The following is an 18,825-nucleotide window of genomic DNA, read 5'->3' on the forward strand; positions in this document are numbered from 1 at the left end:
CTTGGTGAGGCCGCAGCTGGAGTACTGCATCCAGTTTTGGGCCCCACAATTCAAAAAGGATGTGGAGAAGCTTGAGAGAGTCCAGAGGAGAACCACACACATGATCAGAAGTTAGGAAAACAGACCTTATGATGAGAGGCTGAGAACTATGGGGCTCTTTAGCCTGGAAAAAGCGCAGGCTGAGGGGCGATCTGATGGCCACCTAATAAGTTTATTAGGGGTGTTTCACCAGAATCTGAGGGAACGTCTGTTCACCAGAGCACCCCAAGGGGTGAAGAAAAATCGAATGGTCACAAACTCCTTTGCAACCATTTCAGGCTGGACATAAGGAAGAACTTCTTTACTGTCTGAGCCCCCAAGGGCTGGAATAGACTGCTGCCAGAGGTGGTTCAAGCACCTACTTTGAACACTTTCAAGACACTTTTGGATGTTTATCTTGCTGGGATCCTATGATTCCTGCTGACTTCTTGCCCCTGGGCAGGGGGCTGGACTCGATGATCCTCCAGGGTCCGTTCCAGCCTGAATGTCTATGAAATTACTTTTAGATGTGTATAGTTATAGGTTGGTGAGACTGAAGTGGTCTGAACCACTGTCTAACTAAAGTAGAATGGCTCATACAGCTGGTTGGGCAGTGGCAACACATTCCCAAAAGAACTGTATTCATCTCCTCCTCACTAGATATGCTGCCTAGTGGTACCCTCAGCTTGTTTGAGGATATTTTGAAATAATAAAAACTCAACATGCATTTCTTATGATGCATTGGTTGGATCCCAACCTAGTATCCTAAGTAGTATTAGACCCTTCTCCAGCCCTTTTTCTGCCCAGGTGCTCAGTGATGGAAGGAAGAGATGTCTTATGCCTTCTTGCATCACTTACATAATGTAGGTCATAATTGTGCCTTAATATTCTGCTACTCTTACTCCTGTTGATTAGTACATTCTCTGCAAAATAGCCCTATTCCTTCCATTAGACTTGACTGCAAAAAATCAAGTTATATTTCAAGTCTGATAAATGAATTTATGGGTTGTTTTCTGTTTTAAAGGTCTTGGTAGGAAATAAATGTGAACAGCTTGCTATGAACATTTCTTACTCATTTATCTGCAATACAGTAGTGGTACATTTTTCCCTTTTTCACAGATAGAAAATTTCTGCTTTGTAGTTGATAAAGTAGCAGGGAGACAAAGCTGTTAAAAATGAACCTCAAGCAGCTGATATCTCAGTGTGTTCAGAAAAGGGCATTAAAATGTCAACTGATTTACCAGCCATTAATACACAACTCCAGATTTCCATTAACACATTGAACAACTTCTGCTGAGGCAGATAAGATAAAACTGTGCTTCAGAAGTAAAAAAGAAAAAGAAAACCCTCAAAACAGCTATCTATTTAAACACCAGGAACTAAATTAGCTTGAACAAACAAGTCTTCAAAACCTTTTTCAGAAGATCTTAACATTATCTTGGTCTCCCCCCGCCCCACCACACACACACACTTGCTTAGGATAGGGCCATGACCCAAATAAATTCTACCTAGAGCTGTTCAGTTTCCTGTACAGTGTGTTATAGGAACCATATTCTGGAAATAGCTATCACTTATTTTAAAGGAGCAAATCCCTTTTGCTACAACTGTGGATGGCACTAGGTGAAACTTCCTAGATAAAGGGGTGGCATGATTTTACTTAATTCAGTTTAAAAAACTGATTTTAGTTGAACTGGTGAACACTAGTACTGGCTAAGGTGATACAAAACAAGTTTAAAACAAATATAAGAGTGATCTAACCTGCAACTACAAAGATTTAATGAATCACAAATTTTTGGATAATTTTTTTACAACTGCATGTGTAGTAGACCGGGCTTTAGAATCTTTTCAATCTAGAAGGTAGACCTTTGCAATTCTGCACAGAGAATTCTGTAACCAATTCTGTAAACAGTGTGGAGCAGATGGTGTATTAGATACTGAGCATCAGGCTCAACAAAATGTTGGTAGCATCGGGAGCAATAATATCCTCTACAGAATGTTTTTCCGCTGCTGTTGAATGTTCTGTGTTGACCCATCTCCAAAACCCAGTCCCCACAAGATCTTGTGTATGTGCCAATATTGGCTATTGTAGCTTGATGAGACAGATTTATTTCTGGGCTTCAATGGAAGCCTAGTATAATCACAATCATTGCAACTTCAGGAGTCTTCTGACCTCAAAAGTAGATTGTATGCATGCACTGAGGAAAGAAGGAGTTTTGCACCCCAAATAAGAGAACACATCCCTAAAATTTGACTGGAAAATTGGAAGATTAATTTACTAGGCAGAGAATTTCCATCAGTCTACAAATGCTTTTAAATCGAATTTAGTAATTATATAGAAGGTAGATGGTGAGCTTGATATTTAGGTAACCTATACTTCTTTTCATTATAAAAGGGAGTCTCGTGACCTACATAATTCATTGGGTTTTTGCATTAGAGGAGGGAACAATCATTGAACAACGGGGATAAAAACCAAATGACTAGCTGCATTATTCCCTGTGCCCCAACCCATCCCAGACACAGAATGAATCAAGAATCTTGGTAAAAAGCAGTGCACACAGTTAAAAAATATCATACTGCACATGCAAAACAAGGCTTAATTAAATGAACTTTAATTCTGACATTAGCTAAATTTGAAATTCAGTTTAAAGATATAGTCTGATGGTAGGATTTTATAATGTTCTAGATTTTTCTTAAAAAGAAAATAGGTAAAAACAGGGCCAGACCTGGAAGGAGTGCAATGGCACTGTTAAACCCCACTTTTCACAGCTCCCTGCAGCCCTGATCCCTGGGTCCCTTGGAGTTCAGGCTACACTATGGGAGCAGCAGCCAGGGAGTTTTTAAAGACCCTGAATCAAGTAAGAATCCCCCCTTTTTGGCATCCCCTGCCTTCCTTTCTGTGCTCAGCAGCACCTTCCCCCTCGACACATTCCCTCTTACTCTCTCTACTTAGGCCTCTGAGCACAGGAAGGGAAGACCTGTCTGCTACTGTTATTGTCCCCAGCTAACCTAGGGACAGAGGGAATCCCAGAGCTACTTCTGCCTGCTCCAGCTGGGACTGCTGCACAGGGAGCCAGGCTCAGCTGGGTATAGTGCTGGCAGCAGGTGGGTTTCCCTTCCCTGCTCAGTCCCCCTGGGTGTTCCCTGCTAGTTTGGGTGTAGGTCCAGGAAGGGGAAACTCACCACTGCTGCTATACAGTGTCGTCCGTCTCCCTTTGCAGCCATTCCCTGCAGCCCTTGCTGGAGCAAGGCAGGAGCAGCTGGGACAGTGGTAACAGTGTGGGAACTCACCTTGCTGTACCCAGAAGCATAAGTAGAGAGGGCGAGGGAGGAATAGCAGGCAGAAACAATTATGCTGTATACAGTTGCAACCTGCAACAAAAGGAATCATATTAGACCTGATTCTTTACTTAGGTTTATGGGAGTTAAGTAAAACTTAATGCAATGACAGCAGTGTACAGAAAAGGAGAATTAAAATCCACTGGATGCTTTCTGTTTCACAGGGAACTTATAGTTGAACAAAACAAAAAAGAACAAAAGTAGAGAGTTAAACTTTGTGTATGGAAAAATATGATGAAATAGCATGTACTAATATGTTTGTGCTGATGTGTGCCCCGTTTATCAACTCTAAATGGGGGAAAACTTGTTTAAAAGTAGTTTCAGAATGTTTACCTGAGTATGCTACTCTGTAGTTTCCATTTATTATACTGACTGTGTGGAACCAGGATTTCCAGTTCCTTGGAAATCCAATCCAGTGTTAGATAACAAAACCAAGAAACTTATCTGCCTTTTGCTTATGAAAATTTAGAGCCTGATTCTGTTTCCATTGAAGTTAAAGTGGAATGGGTTTATGTTTCTGACCTTAATGGAAATAGAACTCTCCTTCTATAAAATAGGTTTTAGAAACATCTTTAAAAGAAAAGCCTCCCATTTTACAATCCTTAAGCAGAGGAAGAAAAAAAAAAAAAACTGCAAAGGTGTTAGTGGGTCCACTCAGTGACTTTGTTGGCAGTTTTATCTGCCAAGGGTTTGTAGGACTGGGCCATACTACCCCAGTAGATGGATAGGAGACCTGCTGTATTAAAACATCAACTCTCCCAGTACAAATGATTACTTCTATTCAGTGGCTAGAAGAAAAAATGTTCATTTTCTTTGTCACTGCAATTATGCTGAATTGTATGTTAGAAATGATGTGCATTGTATTCTCTTAACAATCATATACATATATTTTTTAGGTCAAAAGGTGTGTTATGGTGATTTCAAGAATCCCTGTTACAAGATAGCGTATTTCCAGGATGTGTCTAGACGAGTGGGCTTTCAGGAGGCCCGTCAAGCCTGTAAAATTGATGGTGGAGCTCTTCTGAGCCTGGAAAGTGAAGTGGAACAGAAACTAATAGAAAACTTATTACAAAATCTCACTAAGTCAGGCTCTGGAATTTCTGATGGTGATTTTTGGATTGGACTGTGGAGAAGTGGAGAGGGGCAAGCTACATCAAATGCTTGCCCTGACCTCTACCAATGGGCTGATGGAAGCACTTCACCATTCAGGTAAGTCTGTTTTATCTGCCTCTTGTGAAGGCATTATAGAGGGAAATGCAATGTGAAGTACCCACTGGGATGAATGATTTTTAAGCAGAAGTAGAAAGACATGTTGTCCAAAAACCATGTCTCAGGCATTGTGTCAGCCAAAATGAACTTACATTAACAGATTTGGATTTGGAGTTGTGGAAGGTGTGATGTACTCCATCCCCAGATGCAGCCTAGGTATGCCTTTGAGAGACAGTTCTGGAATGCTTTCACACCTTTGGAGTGTCCTTCTGTCCCAATCCCTTCCTTGCCATTGGCTGCTTGGCCACTGAGAACCAAATGAAGTGTCAGAGGCCAGCTCCTTGTCCTGTGGTGCCTCAGCCCTACCTGTCTGTTTCACTTGTGTCTTGCCAACACTTAAAGATGGCATTTTGCCAGCCAGCAGGATCATATCCTTGTCTGGTCATACAGGTTTGCCCATTCTACGGAAAAGGAAATTGCTATTTTTGGAGTGTATGATTAAATATTCTGGAATCACAACCATCCCTGACAACAAGTGGTTGGTAAGAAGATAACAGAAAGATTTATTATGAAAAACATGGAAAAAGCAAAATAAATTTGTAAGCATATGGTTGAGGTACAGACAAAAATATGAGAATAAACAGCCAAAAGAAAACATTAGAACAATAACCCATTCTCACCCTGAACCTTAAAACCAACCAGAGACCCTAACCAGCTTTAACAGGTTAAGAAGGAGAACCTGCCTCTGACCTTTCTATCTGGGCCTCCTGCAAGTTCTCCTGTCAGCTTCTTTACTTAGCCTCAGGGCTGAGGGACTTCATCCTCCCCTGTACCTGTGGAGACTAAAGAAAAGCCATGCTCTTTAAGCAGGTACATTTTCCTCTCTGGCTATTCGCATACATCACCCATTGGGTTGTAAGGAGGTTCTACTCTAGTAATTCCCTGCTCCTGAAAAATGTATATTTTTCAACTACAAGATTTCCCTAGTCTCAAAACCAGGAGAATATGTGCATCCTTTCAGACATGGAGACTTGCTAATCAAATACACAGTATGTCTTTCTTCACTGAAAAGTGTTCTTCCTATTTCACAGTGTTACTTCATGCCCGAGTTTGTCCTTTTAAAATTTCTGGTCATAATCTGGCTACTGTACCTTAGAGCACATGTACTGGCGGGGAAGGGGGTGATGAATTAATAAACCCCTTTCAAATGTCAATTCTCAGTGATTACCTCTTCTAAGGGTGAATAGGTAAGGACCACTCAAGTTAATCATTGCCTTACAAAAACAAACAAACAGTTTTAGCTATAATATCAAGATATATTAATATTACATTTATGTCAAATACCACAATGTTATATAGATATAAAAACAGTAAGGCTGATGATACCTATATATAGAGACTGCACACGTATCAATAAAACAAATTCAGGAAATCAAGCAAGACTCCCCATGACCGCCCCCGCCCAGTTGGTGACAGAAGAATGAGGCACTGCCTCTGTGGCTGTTTGTATTTTCAGTGGAGTCTCACAGAAACTCTTTTGTAAGGCCTCCACAGGTTTCCACCCTTGTGGAGCTAGATTAGAGTAAGGTTAGGGTTGGAAGTGGCAAAAAAATTCTGGCCTTCCAAACCAGAAGATTAACAGGAGAGTAAGTAATTGCAGACTGTTCACAATGACTCTCCCTTTATAACCCAAACCATGTTTGGTAAGAGAAGAAGGGTGGAGAAAGCAAGTAGTATTGTGGAGGGAGGTCACTTCTACTCAGATGTTCCTTGACCTACAGTTCAGGGATCAAAGATTTTTTTAAGTTACTTGCAGCCTGTACTAGGTGATGGCATTTCTCCATACATATGAATGATAGTATAGACAAATTTATCTTATAACTATGTTAAAGCGGGGCAGGAGCTGCCACTTGGGAGCCAGCATCAGTTGTTATGATGCAACTATTAGATCTGCATTAACCTGTAACAATACAGTACAAGACTATCTTAATCACTGTAACACTAATCCTGAATGAAATGGGATGAAACTTGGAACCATTTTACTACACGTGTATCACTACAGAACTAGGATCACTACAAAACCATGCAAACATAACGATTATGTTGTAATGGTTACATTGTATACTAGTTGTTATACCAATATAACAACTTATACTGCTATCATTTGATATTGATACAATTGCTACTTCTGTCTATATCCATTTACTTGTGCCATTTACCTGCAAGATTTGAACATTGTTATGTGTATTCACTTCTAGAAATTGGTACACAGATGAGCCTTCCTGTGGAAGTGAAGCTTGTGTTGTGATGTATCATCAACCAACTGCCAACCCTGGCCTGGGGGGGCTTTATCTTTATCAGTGGAATGATGACCGATGCAACATGAAGCACAATTATATCTGCAAGTATGGTCCAGGTAGGTAGAACTGAAGCCAAATTTCACAGGTGCTGCTTGTTAGCAGAAAAGTGACAGTCTTGGCATTCCTCCATTGAAGGACCTGCTGCCATTATATAGCTCTGTACTCAGTCTTTGCTAATATAGTGCCATATTTAGCATGTGAGCCCCTAAAGCCATCTTAATTGTGTGACTAATATTGGAAACTGAGTTATGGCCTTAAGAAGATCATCCACTGCATATTTTTTGTAAGCTGAAATGTTGTTTAAGTAAATAATTGTCCCAAAGCTTTTGTTTTGCTTAAATGTTATGGGGATTTATCAATTGTTAAATATGTGATTAGTTCTCTTGACTTTCCTGTACCTAAGTTTACATACTGATGTAAAAATGCAATAATGCAGTGAAATACTGGGTCAAAAAACATTCCTTATAAAAATACTTGCTGGTGTAAAAGCTTTAAGATTTGACCTATTTAGATATAAATTTAGTGATGTTAATAGAGTCAATCCTCTTAGCAGTTATGCTGAAGAATTACAGTACAGAATTGCAGTTCTTTGGTTCTGTTTATAGCCACATTTTCTTTGTACATGGTGCTTTTGATCCACAAATCTCAAGCATTTGCCTCAATTAGGTTCATAACTCCACTTAATAATAGTTGCTTTATATATGGGCAGAAAGTGAGATTGGCATCTTTATATATGGGAGAACTAAAAGCACACATACAATATTTATCCAAATCTGTGACACCCCCAAAAATTAGAGTTTATACATAAAGAGTTTTTATATATAAGGGCTTAGTCCATCTGTCTGTGTCTGTCTGTCCATAACACTCTTAGAGCACGCCGTTTGTTTTGGCAGCCAATCACAATGATTACTGAAACAACCAATCAGAATGCTCTGTGCAGACACACACGGAGTGTCGCCGTGACAGCAGGGATGGGGGGGGGGGAGGCGCCCTGAGGTCAGCGCTGCTGGCTTTGCACCTCCCCCCCACCCCCAATCCCTGCTCCTTGGACCAGTTCCATCCCTTCCATCCCCAGCGGAGGGGGGACAGAGGAGATGGGGGGGACGGACTGGCATGGTGGAGCACTGCCATGACAGTGGGGATGGAGGGGGCGGGGGGGCAGTGCTGCATCATCCTGCTCACCAGTCCCCACCATCCCCACTGTCATGACGGTGTTTTGCCATACCACTCTGTCCCTGCCATTCCCTCCAGCCCTGGGAGGTGGAGGCGGTGCTGTCATAGGGGACCAGCTGTGAGGTGCTGGTGGAGGGGCATGGAGGGGATGGCGGGGCATGCCTCTCCCTGCACCTCCCCATCATTCTTGACAGGCAGTTCACTAGTAAATGTAATTTTTCCCTGTATAAATTAGTGGAAGATCATCTTAAATTCATCCCCCACAGCTGTGGAGGGGAAAGCAGTGGTGGGGGAGAGAGGCTAGATCCCTGCCCCTTTCCTGCCCCATGCCCTTTGCTCTCCCTGCCCCTTTCTTTCCCCACCTGTTCCTGTTCCTCCTGCTATTTGCCCCTCTGTGCTTTCCCCTCTGCCCCTGCCATTTGCTCTATCCCTATGCCTGTGCCATATTCCTGCTGCCTATCCCCCTCACTCCTTGGCCTTCTGTGCCTTCCCTCTCCTTCCTGTCCCCACCCCATGCTCTCCACTGCTACCTACTTCCCACCCTTTGGCCCATCAGTGGCAGTGGCCTTGTCCTGGCCTCAGCCCTACTTGACCACACAGAAGGAGCAGCGGCAACTCTAGGCCTCTGCAGGTTGGAGTTGGAGCAAAGCAAGAGGTAAGTGGAGGGCAGGGGACAAAGGCTTAAGTGAGAGGCAAGCTGTGTGGTCTTCCCTTGAACTACATAGGCAGGTCTCCCCTGCATGCTCCCTTGTACCCCACCACAATCTCCCCCACGGTCCCCGAAATGCAGGCCTCCTCCCTCATTTCACGAACTACTCTGGCCCAGAGTCGGAGGTGGCTCAGCTCCTGCTTTGGCTCCAAGTCTAGGGATGAAGCTGGAGTTCAGCCTCCAGCCCCAAGGCACTTGAATCTTCTCCCATGTTGTTTGGAGGGGGGGGGGGGAAGGGAGGAAAAAAAAAACCCCTCTTGTTTTGGATTTGACTAAATATAGTACCCTAAGTGACTTTTGCAAGGCACACAAAATCAATGACAGCGAGAACTAGCTTGGCTTGAAAGTAATCATGTGAACTTCCACCTGAAAATGCTGGCCAATTCATTTTGCAATGGTTTTAAGTCTGTTAAATATTATTTCCCACAGAACATTATACAAATGTGAATACATAATAATTTTTGCAGTTATTCTAGTTGCAACATCATTTACCCAAGTTTTGCCTTGAGAAAATAAAAGTTTGACCAAAATGGTTCCCACTTCATTCATAGTGTGTATCCTCAAAAATAATTTTTTAAAAGAGTATTAACTGTGAACTCTTCACCTGCAGCTGATAGAGTAGAACCTAGGATTATTAATTCCTAGCCCTTTGCTTTAATCACCAGATAACTTACCTCTTCTTTAGGTTGAAAACATAAAAAGTTCATTTACAACTTTTTTTTCCTTGGAAGGTAAATTAGAGAACTTCACAGGTAAACACCACTTCAGAAAGAGCTAATAGTTTACTGCCAAAGTGGTATTGGGTTTCAGAGTAGTTTAGCTTGTTGAATGCAACACTACTCGAACATATTATATATGTGCATTTGCCTGCCAAAACTCAAAAGCTAATGGAAGCATTACCCTTTAAATTTTATATTTTTATATATATATATATATATATATATATATAGCTATCAGGCCATTTTGCAAAGCTTTTTTTGACATCAACTCTGCAGCACCATGTCATTCTAAATATTTGGACCAGTTTGTCAAAAGTTAGGCAGTAGGGAAGTATGTATTAAACTTCTTCTCACACTGGTCATGTATTAAGGTATAACACAGTTATACATATGGGTGGCGTTTAGTGTTTAGATATTAGATGTCAAAATTATGCCAAATTGCTTAGAAAAAGCAGTGCAACAACAAGCAGTGCAATCTATGACTTCAGTTACTTGCAGAAACAATGTTTCCATCTATGCAAAAGTTTGTATTTTTATTCCCTAAATATTGAATTAGGCATTGTCATCTAATTATACTGTTTTTCATCTTCTTTCCATATCATTTGTTTATTCTGAGCATAAGGCCTACCCCATTTTCTAGAAACCAAATGCATGCAGCTGTGGGAGCAACTCAATTACTTGTAATGGAGCTGCATCCATTTTTGCCAGCAGTGAATCGAGTACTTACTTTCTTTAGGGAATTGTATACAGCCAGATTCTATGATTATAGTAGGTGTTTTCACTGACTATTTTGTCCACTTTCTAACTTGTTTTTGCATCACAAATTACTAAACTCTGTCCCTTGAGTGCCACGTCACTAGCTCCGAGTTTGAATTATGTTCACTATGGAAGCATATTGAACTTGCATGAACATTTAGTTCCCAAACTAGCTCATATAGGATTGATTTTTCAGATAAAATTAAAAACGAATCCCCCATCTTCTATTCTCTAAAATAGGCTTCTCCAAGTACCAGTTGTGTGTGTGGCTTTTTGGTACTTTTCCCTAACCAATGGCCCAATGCAACCAACTTCTCTTAGAATACCTGAAGCAATTACTACTGTTCTGCTGGGTTTTGTTTCTTCCTTGCTCTCTGTCTTTACCATTACTGTTCATGACTTCAAAGTAATGGTACAATCTGGTTTTTATATTTGTATTCTTATGTTATAAAATTGGTGTTCAGGTAACCATACATATTCTACTTCCATGTCCATCTTTGGCATCAGAAAAAGTGTTTAATGTTGCAATTCCATACAGTAAACTGCCAAATTCCACCAGAAAAAGTTTGGTTGAGGGCTAGGCTACAATGCTACTGTCTATCTACATTTAATAGAAAACTAGAAGTAGAGTGATACTAACTTTAATAGTCAAAGATCACTAAAAAAGAGTGCTTATCAAATATAGATATCAGATAGAAGGAGTCTGCAATAACTTGTTTGTATGGGTTTTTTTTAATTACCATGGGTATATGCTATTCTATGGTACTACCTACAAAACCATACCAAAAATCTGTTTGATCATTTTCTCTCTTTTATTATTAAACTATTGATTTAACAGATTATGTCCTAGAGAAAGAATTAGGAGACAGAGCAGAACCAGATTATGGTAAGAAACTTTCAAATTTTGCAATGGTAGAGGTATAATCTTAGGGCATTCTTACACATTACACTTTGAGCTACTCAAATGTTGATTGGTGTGTTAGCACTAGCTTGAGTTTAGAGCAGTTGCACCTTAATGTAAATAACCTTCTCTTACTGCCCCCCACCTGCACAGCTGTAACTTGCCACTAGGGGGCTGATAAGCCAGGACAGGCTTCTATCACTGCTCTAGGTGGAGGTGCAAGGGATGGGTTGGAAGGTAGAGGGTAGGAACATGAAGCTGAGAGGTGGTAACAAAATGGGAGGTGGAAAGAAAGTGGGGGTAGGGGAAGGGTGGTGAAATGAAGAAAGCCATTGAAGAATAAAATAAAAACAGTTTAAAAAAAAAAATCAATAAAGAAGAAGTAAATTAAAGAAGGTTTCATGTTTTAATAAATTGGGATTAGTATTGAGGTATGTAAGGTGCTGGTTGTGCATCCTAGGATGGTCAGGAGGTGGGAAGTGGTAAAGGATGGTGCTTTTGAGAAAGCTACTGCCCCTGCCTTGGGAAGGAGGCCCCAGTTTATGGGGACCTGATCCAGTCCCCTACTCTGTTCCCGCCTCCCCCTCCCACCTTAGATTCCACTCTGGACCTGTCCATGTCCTGCAGTCTGGCTAGTCGGCAGGTGTTCTGCAGGCTGTTTGGATGGGGAAGGGGGAGTTGTCTTGGTGCCAGAAGTGCCCCCCTGCACAGTAGAGTTCTGGGGGAGGGGCGGAAAAATTTGCTTACACAAAACAGGTTGTGGGGGGGGAGGGGAGAGACATCCTGGAATTCTGGAGGACTGTAACTGCGGTGGCTTATCTGTGGGGAGTTGCCTCATATTAATGGAGCACTAACTGGGTAACACAGATCAGAGTGTGCTTAAAAGTAGTTTCAGGTGTTAATGTGCAGACAATCCAGGGGTTAAGACCTCCAGGAGCTGCCTAAAATTAATGTGCAGCAAGGCCCTTAAAGTTTCTTTACAAGTTCCAGAAAGTTACATATATGAAATGAACAGAGTTTTGTTACCCCTGGGACATGAACAAAGAATTCTGAAGAGAGAAATATTTGTAAGTATAGTTGCAAATGTATTGATATAAATAAAAAAAAAAAATGCTGCTGCTTATAATTCATATTTCAGATGCAATCCCAATATTACAGTAAGAAACCATAATCAAATCATTTCTAACAATTTATTTTGTCTCCAAACCAATTCATTATCAAATCTGAACTATTGTAAAAGTGCCACAAATGTGGGTTTCATAGAACACCACCACTTTGTACCGTTACTGTTTGTCCAAAACATTTAACTCATTTTTTCAGAGGTTTTTCCACCAGTGACGTCAGGAAGCCCTTCCGATGCAAGCAAACCAGAAGATCACTATCATGTTGTTGTTACTGAAACAGGTAATTTATATGGCTTTAAAGTTTCAGCTACAATACTAATCAGCAGGCACAGGAAGTTAGAATTAGACATACAGGTTCTAATGCACGTGTATTCTCTTTTAATAACAACATATTTGTGCTTAGGAAAGGTGCCAGATTAGATAATTTGGGGGAAATTAAATGATCCGTTTTCTGCAGAATGGCCACTAATGCAGCAAACTTCACATGACCCAGACCCAATCCAAATAGATTTTTTGGGGGTGAACAGGACCTAGGACTGCCCAGCAAAGTACCAGTGCTTGTTTTTGAGATAGGGGATACAGCAAGCAGATCTTCCAATCTCATTTAATTTATTCTCCAATTTTCTGCATGGTTCCAATCAGTTCTTGAAAGATTCTGACTTCTCATTGACTTCAGTAGGCATTGAAGGCACTTCAGATCTAACAAGAACAGCTGATCATCTTGCAGCATTTTGGCCATTAGAAAATTGGATAGCTGAAGAGACGGTAATAACTTTCAGTTAGTGTCCTCCATGATTGGATTTGAACCAGTTTCCTAGATGTGAAGGCCACCACATATTCCATTTCAGAGGCAACTTTTATATGGGTCAGAAAAACCTTGTAGTTGTCATTTAAGAGCAACTTTTTACTTTTAAAATGTTACACTTTCTGTGCTTCTTTTGGAATATATAAACAAATGCTAATAAGCTTGAGTAGCAGAAAACTAGTACTGAAAAAAAAAAATCAGAGACAAGCAAGGATTATAAGGATGCTTCAGTACACCCATATCCATACATGTAAACAAATGGCTCCTATTAGCAACATTATCTAGAAGTAGCCTCAGATAAATAAATACGCTGAGACTTCTATAGTGAAATAGTAAAGTTATGTTGCTACTTGTTAAAAATCATAACATGCAAAAAGTCTCCTGTTAGCACTTGTGCTACAATATATGAAAGTAAAGTTATAATTAATACAAATAGTTACATTTGTTCTTTAAGTGAAAACATACTTTAAAAAACCCTTAATTCATGAAAAGCATAGTATCCACGTTAAGATTTAAGATCCACATTAAATTCAGAGAACTACAGGTCCTTATATTGCGTGTGCTAACAAAAACAACAAGGAATTGAAAAATATTATTCCAGTTCTCAACTCAAATTGAAAGCCAGTCCCATTACACAAAGCAGTGCAATGATGACTGCTTGTAGCTATCTAGAGGTCAGTTTATAACTACACTAAGTGTATGGTAGCATATTAATGCAGGTGTAAAGGACAATTGCTACATTATACTCAACATAGTTGCTTACTGAACCCAAATACCCCTTTGTTTTAAAATCGTAAAAAGCATTTTGGTTTTTAAGGCCTCACCTTTCTTGCTATGCACATATAGCAAAGAGGGAAGACTCGCTTATGAAGTATTTTGTTCAAATGCTCTAGGGAGAGACTGTAACACTATAGTCTATCTAAGTAAGGAGTAACACAGTTTTGCATAATGGGGGAGCATAATGAAGGAGGAAAATCCATGACATGTGGCCTGGCCTTGAGCAAGAGCAAGAAAATGCAACAGCTGCAGTGCTGGCAGCCCAGAGGCTGACACTGCCCTGTGTGCTGCCCAGGGCACTCCAGTATTCTGTTATATCTCTGCAGTGAACAGACTTAGATCAAGTCTACAATGTATTCTTCTGCCAACAGAGCTATGTAAGTTAATAGAGTTACGAGAAGCGATCAAACTGACAGCTGTGCTGGCAGCGGCCAGATTGTACATGTAGTTATACCAGTAAACAGAGCTTCTCATGGGAGGTAGTTCTGCTACTTTGGGAAGTAGTTTTGCTATACTGATACAAAGCACAGCTATGCCAATATAAAATAGGTCTACAGTAGAAATGTTGCAGAAGTATAGGATCTGTTCAGAATACTTCTCATAGGAGATGGACCCATCAGCTTTTCTGACCAATGAGTAGTGGGGAAGAATTGAAGACTCCTGCATTACCACCCTTTCTTTCTTTGCAGGCAGTGTCAGGCAAGTAGTCCTTGCTCTCCACACACCTTAACCTGTGATAGTGCAAGAAAGGCTGTGAAAGGGACCGGAGAGGTGTGGCACTTGAGGATGCATACAAGCATTCAAATAAACCAATAGAAGTTAAAACAATTTAGATAAAGAAGTTGAAAACCTTACCAGTTTTTGGTTGTGCAAGAGTTCATTAGCTAGCTTCCTGCTCTACAGACAAACTACAGGGACTCAGAGCATGCATCCTACAGTGCTTTGCAGGCTATATAGTCTGCCTGGAAGTGAAAATGTGGAGATAACAGGTCAGGGCTGATGAATGGCTGGTGGCCACAAGGAACCGCACCTGCCTCCTCACAGCTATCAGCCTGTCAGACTGCAGTCTTTGCAGCTGGGACTCTTGCTGTGGTAGGACGGCTTTGCCCCTAACAATCCTGAGGTTGTGCCCCTGCCACCACAGCCAGAGGTTTTTTGCTCATGGAGCTGCTGGGGCTGTTGTCATGGGAAGTCTTGCTGCCATTGCTGGAGATCAGGGCTCTCAAGCCCTGAGGGACAGGGGGTGGGGAGTGTAGTAGGTTTCAGGGCTTTTCCTAGCTCAAACACGATACAGTCCATATTCCCAGGGCACACCAGTCACACAAGCACCCTCCTATATCAGTTAGTTCTCAACATCCAACCTAAACACAGTCCATTATGGGGTAGCTCACAGGGCTGAATCTTCTTCAGCCCCTGAGAAGGTGTCTCTGGTTTACTGCTGCTCCTTCCTTGCTGAAGTCTTCCCTCTGAGGTTGTGACCTATGTTCCCAGTCTTGCATCCCCTGGGTCTCTTCTCAGGCCCTGAAAGTCCTTGATCTGGCAGACCAGGTTACTCTTGCTCACTTTCTGTCTGACTCCCTGGCTTCACTCCCCCTCATGTCCTGCTGGAACCTTTTACCTCCTGTGACCTGACTAATAATTATCTCCCTTAGCTGGCCCAGTCCTTCTGAGCAGCCTGCAGTTAGCCTTACCACTTGCAGCTAGGCTGGAGCCTCTGGCCCTGCAATCTGCTACAGCCTGCCACAGGGAGCTTTTCCTCCCTGTGCAGCATGTAAAAACTGGCACCTGCTGCTCCCCTCTGGGGGTAAGAGCTCCTAACCTGTTCCCCAGACCAAGAACATTACCCTTGCTCCCCTCACACACTGATCCTTGAGGGGATGGGGCAGCAAGAAAAGCAGAAAAGAAACATGGGGAATGCAGTCTGGGGAGTGGGCACTTGAGTCTGGCCAAGTCACAGCATGTCTTTGGAGGGGAGGAGAGGGTGGAGTAGGGTGATGCAGGCTGGATGCTAGAGGACAGTTATGGAACTTCTGTCAGTACACGTGTTGATTAAACATGTTTAACCCATATTATTCTAGAGTTTGACCTCATCGGATGTGGTCTATCTTTACACCGCACCGGAAATTTTTAGACCAGATTGTGTTGTGAATGCTTGTATACCAAATGTTTCTATCAGACTAGAAACGATTGAACCACTATAAATGTAATGCTTGTATGCACCCAAAGAGACTTGCACTCTTACAACCTTCATGACTGAGAAAGAAGTCAGAAAGCTACAGGTTAGCTTTTATGTGACAATCTAACCCATACTGTTCAGTTAGTATGTACTTTATCTTCATTGTAAGCAAAGTGGTTAGTGAAACTTGCTGTTAACTAGTTTTATTTTTGGTCACAAAACAAGCAGTTAGAAGTCATTATGACTTGATACACAAGGGCAACTATATTATTAGTATATTTTGACATTTTTCAAACAGTATTGGGGGGCTTATTCTTATATTCATGGTACATTCTGAACTTTCTTTAAAATTAGTAAGAGGTGTTTCTGTAAAAGGAGTGTAAGATTGGACCATGTATATGTGCATATTCTTTTGATTGAGATGAGCTATTTGTAGGGGTTTTTTTACCCCAACTCTTTTAATGTGAGGAGATAGCATATTTCAATACAGTAAGCATTAATTAAATACATTTTTTTTCCTTTTAGGTTTAATTCCAAATCTAATTTATGTTGTTATACCAACTATACCACTGCTGCTATTGATATTAGTGGCTTTTGGGACTTGCTGTTTCCAGATGCTACATAAAAGGTAAAATCACTGGTATAAAACAGTAGTTTCTGTTGAATTCATGTTTCCATTAGCAAGCTATTTCCATTGAACACTTACATCCCTGCCTCTTCCCCCTCAAAATGTGCAATCATGTCATCCCATAAAACCCAAGCAATTTGCACACACCTCAATTAGCTACATAGTCATGTCCATGGCTTTTCAGCTATGGGAATGCTCTGTCCTAGTATAGATTGGCAGATCCTTTAAATTATACTACAATGGTGAATTCTGCTGCTTCTAAGTGGGAGACTTCTTTCTTGCCACTGCAGCATGTTGACTTAGTCAGCCCTTTCACCTTCCTTATGACCATCTATGTGGTAGTTGTGCTTTAGGGAGTAGTGATGGGGACTTCACTGACATGGAACATGCTTAAGGACTCCCACGAGTAATACCCATGAGTAGCTAGGAGACAAGAAAAGATAGCTTGATTAGTAAATGGTCAAGTCTGTTCAAAACAGAAGAGGATAGTTATCACCTGTGGTATGAAGAAAGAATTGCTGAAATAATGTAGATTATAGTGAGCCATTAAGTCAATATCTGCATTCAGTGTTTAATTCTTATTGTGTAGCCAGCTTATGAATATTTGCCCAGCTTTTGAATGTGTTTTTTTTTTTAATTTCCTTTGAGCACAAGAATAGTGAGGTTAAGAAAGTGAGTGGCTGTTCTATGAAAAGTGTTCTCTTGCATGCTTGTGTGTCTCTGTCCTTAATTATTCTCCTGTTATATTTCATTCTGGTACATAGTTGCAATCTAGCTTCACCCACATCATTTCCATGAGGGAGTTTGGTACACTGGATGAGATGTCTGGCATTTTGGGATAGGGATGTATAGGATTCTTGGATTCTGATGGGTTCATCAGGGAGCTGATTGTTGTAGCAGTGGAAGTCTGTAAACAGGTTTTGCCTTTATTATTAAGGCAAGGCTGCATCCCATTTTGTGTCTGTTGACCAATAGGGAGCTTGTTCTGATGTGTTGGGCAAGGTTAGGGGATTGTTTGAAAGCTAGGAGTGGGGAGCGGAAGAGAATGGGGAGCGGGGGGAGGGGGAAGAAGAAAGGGAGCAGCGGGGGAGAGGAAAGCCTGAGAATATGTCCCTGAAAGTCTGATCTCTCTTGAGTATAGGCTATAATTGTTTGATGATTCTTCTTAATGATCCAAATGTGGAATGGGTAGGTGACCACTAGAAATGTGCAGTCCCCTAGGGTGGGGTTTTGTTTGTATTGTATCAGGTTACTGTGGTGTACTTGGTGTGTGTAAATGAAACAGGGGCCCTAAATTGAAGGAGTGGTTTTTAAAAACACCACTTCAGTTTAGGGCCCTTTAAACCCCGTGTCACGCACATACTGACTTACCTGCCTGTCTGGCAGTGGGGAGGGGAAGGAGAGCTGGCAGTGGGTGGGCGGTCCTTGGGCTGTGGGGCGGGCCTGGTGCTTCCCTCCATTGCAGCAGCAGTGGTCCTCCCCCCCCCCGCCAGGCACCCACCTCAGGCAGTCCTGGGGGGCTCTGCAGCTGTGGAGGGAAGCACTGGGCCCCCGCGCAGCTCATGCATGCAGGCAAGTTCCAGGCAGGGGGAAGGTCAGGCTTGTCACTTTTTTTGGGGTGGAGCCTGCCTTCCCTGGCTGCTGCAGGGCTTCCTGCAGAGCCACCAAGCTGCCTGGAGCCCCGTGCTTCACTCCGCAGCTGTAGGGCCAGCAAACTAAAACTCCTTAGCGCTCCAAGTCATTTAAGGCACATTACTCCTCTGAATTTCCTGCATTTTGATTGACAAGTAATATCAGGCTGGTTTCTATGGATCTTGATAGCTCTTTAGTGAGGGTACTGCCAGGGTTAGCTTTTGGTCAGAATCATTACTGTGTCCCAGAGCTCAGTACTGGGTCCATAGGAGATGCACATTATAACGTACCATTTTTTATTGCAGTGACAAACTTTTTCATACTAGTAGTTTCAAATAGAAACTGGATGTTTTGATACAGAAAAAAGTTTCAATGTGTTTCAATATGTACCAAATGTTTCAATGCATACCAAATAACAATTGCACGCTTTTTAAAACAAAAAGTATATTTTTACCTGCCATTATGCATGATATGAGATGTTAAACTATGCATTTTTACTTCT

General features: G+C 41.6%; 1 protein-coding gene across 3 annotated transcripts in view; it reads left to right on the forward strand.

Annotated features, from left to right (window-relative positions):
• Positions 1 to 18,825, forward strand: part of CHODL (chondrolectin) — a 46,345-nt gene that overhangs the window by 24,439 nt on the left and 3,081 nt on the right. For 2 of the 3 annotated variants that reach the window (XM_019528763.1, XM_019528762.1), the window contains exons 2-6: positions 4,251 to 4,563; positions 6,822 to 6,979; positions 11,110 to 11,166; positions 12,502 to 12,585; positions 16,589 to 16,691. In XM_019528763.1, coding sequence (XP_019384308.1) covers positions 4,251 to 4,563; positions 6,822 to 6,979; positions 11,110 to 11,166; positions 12,502 to 12,585; positions 16,589 to 16,691 — 715 coding nt within the window. The remainder of the gene's footprint in view (positions 1 to 4,250; positions 4,564 to 6,821; positions 6,980 to 11,109; positions 11,167 to 12,501; positions 12,586 to 16,588; positions 16,692 to 18,825) is intronic. The other variant, XM_019528764.1, reaches the window with a different exon arrangement.

The sequence above is a fragment of the Crocodylus porosus genome, unplaced genomic scaffold (genome assembly GCF_001723895.1).
Source record: "Crocodylus porosus isolate Cpor-Errol unplaced genomic scaffold, CroPor_comp1, whole genome shotgun sequence".
Classification (NCBI taxonomy): domain Eukaryota; kingdom Metazoa; phylum Chordata; order Crocodylia; family Crocodylidae; genus Crocodylus; species Crocodylus porosus.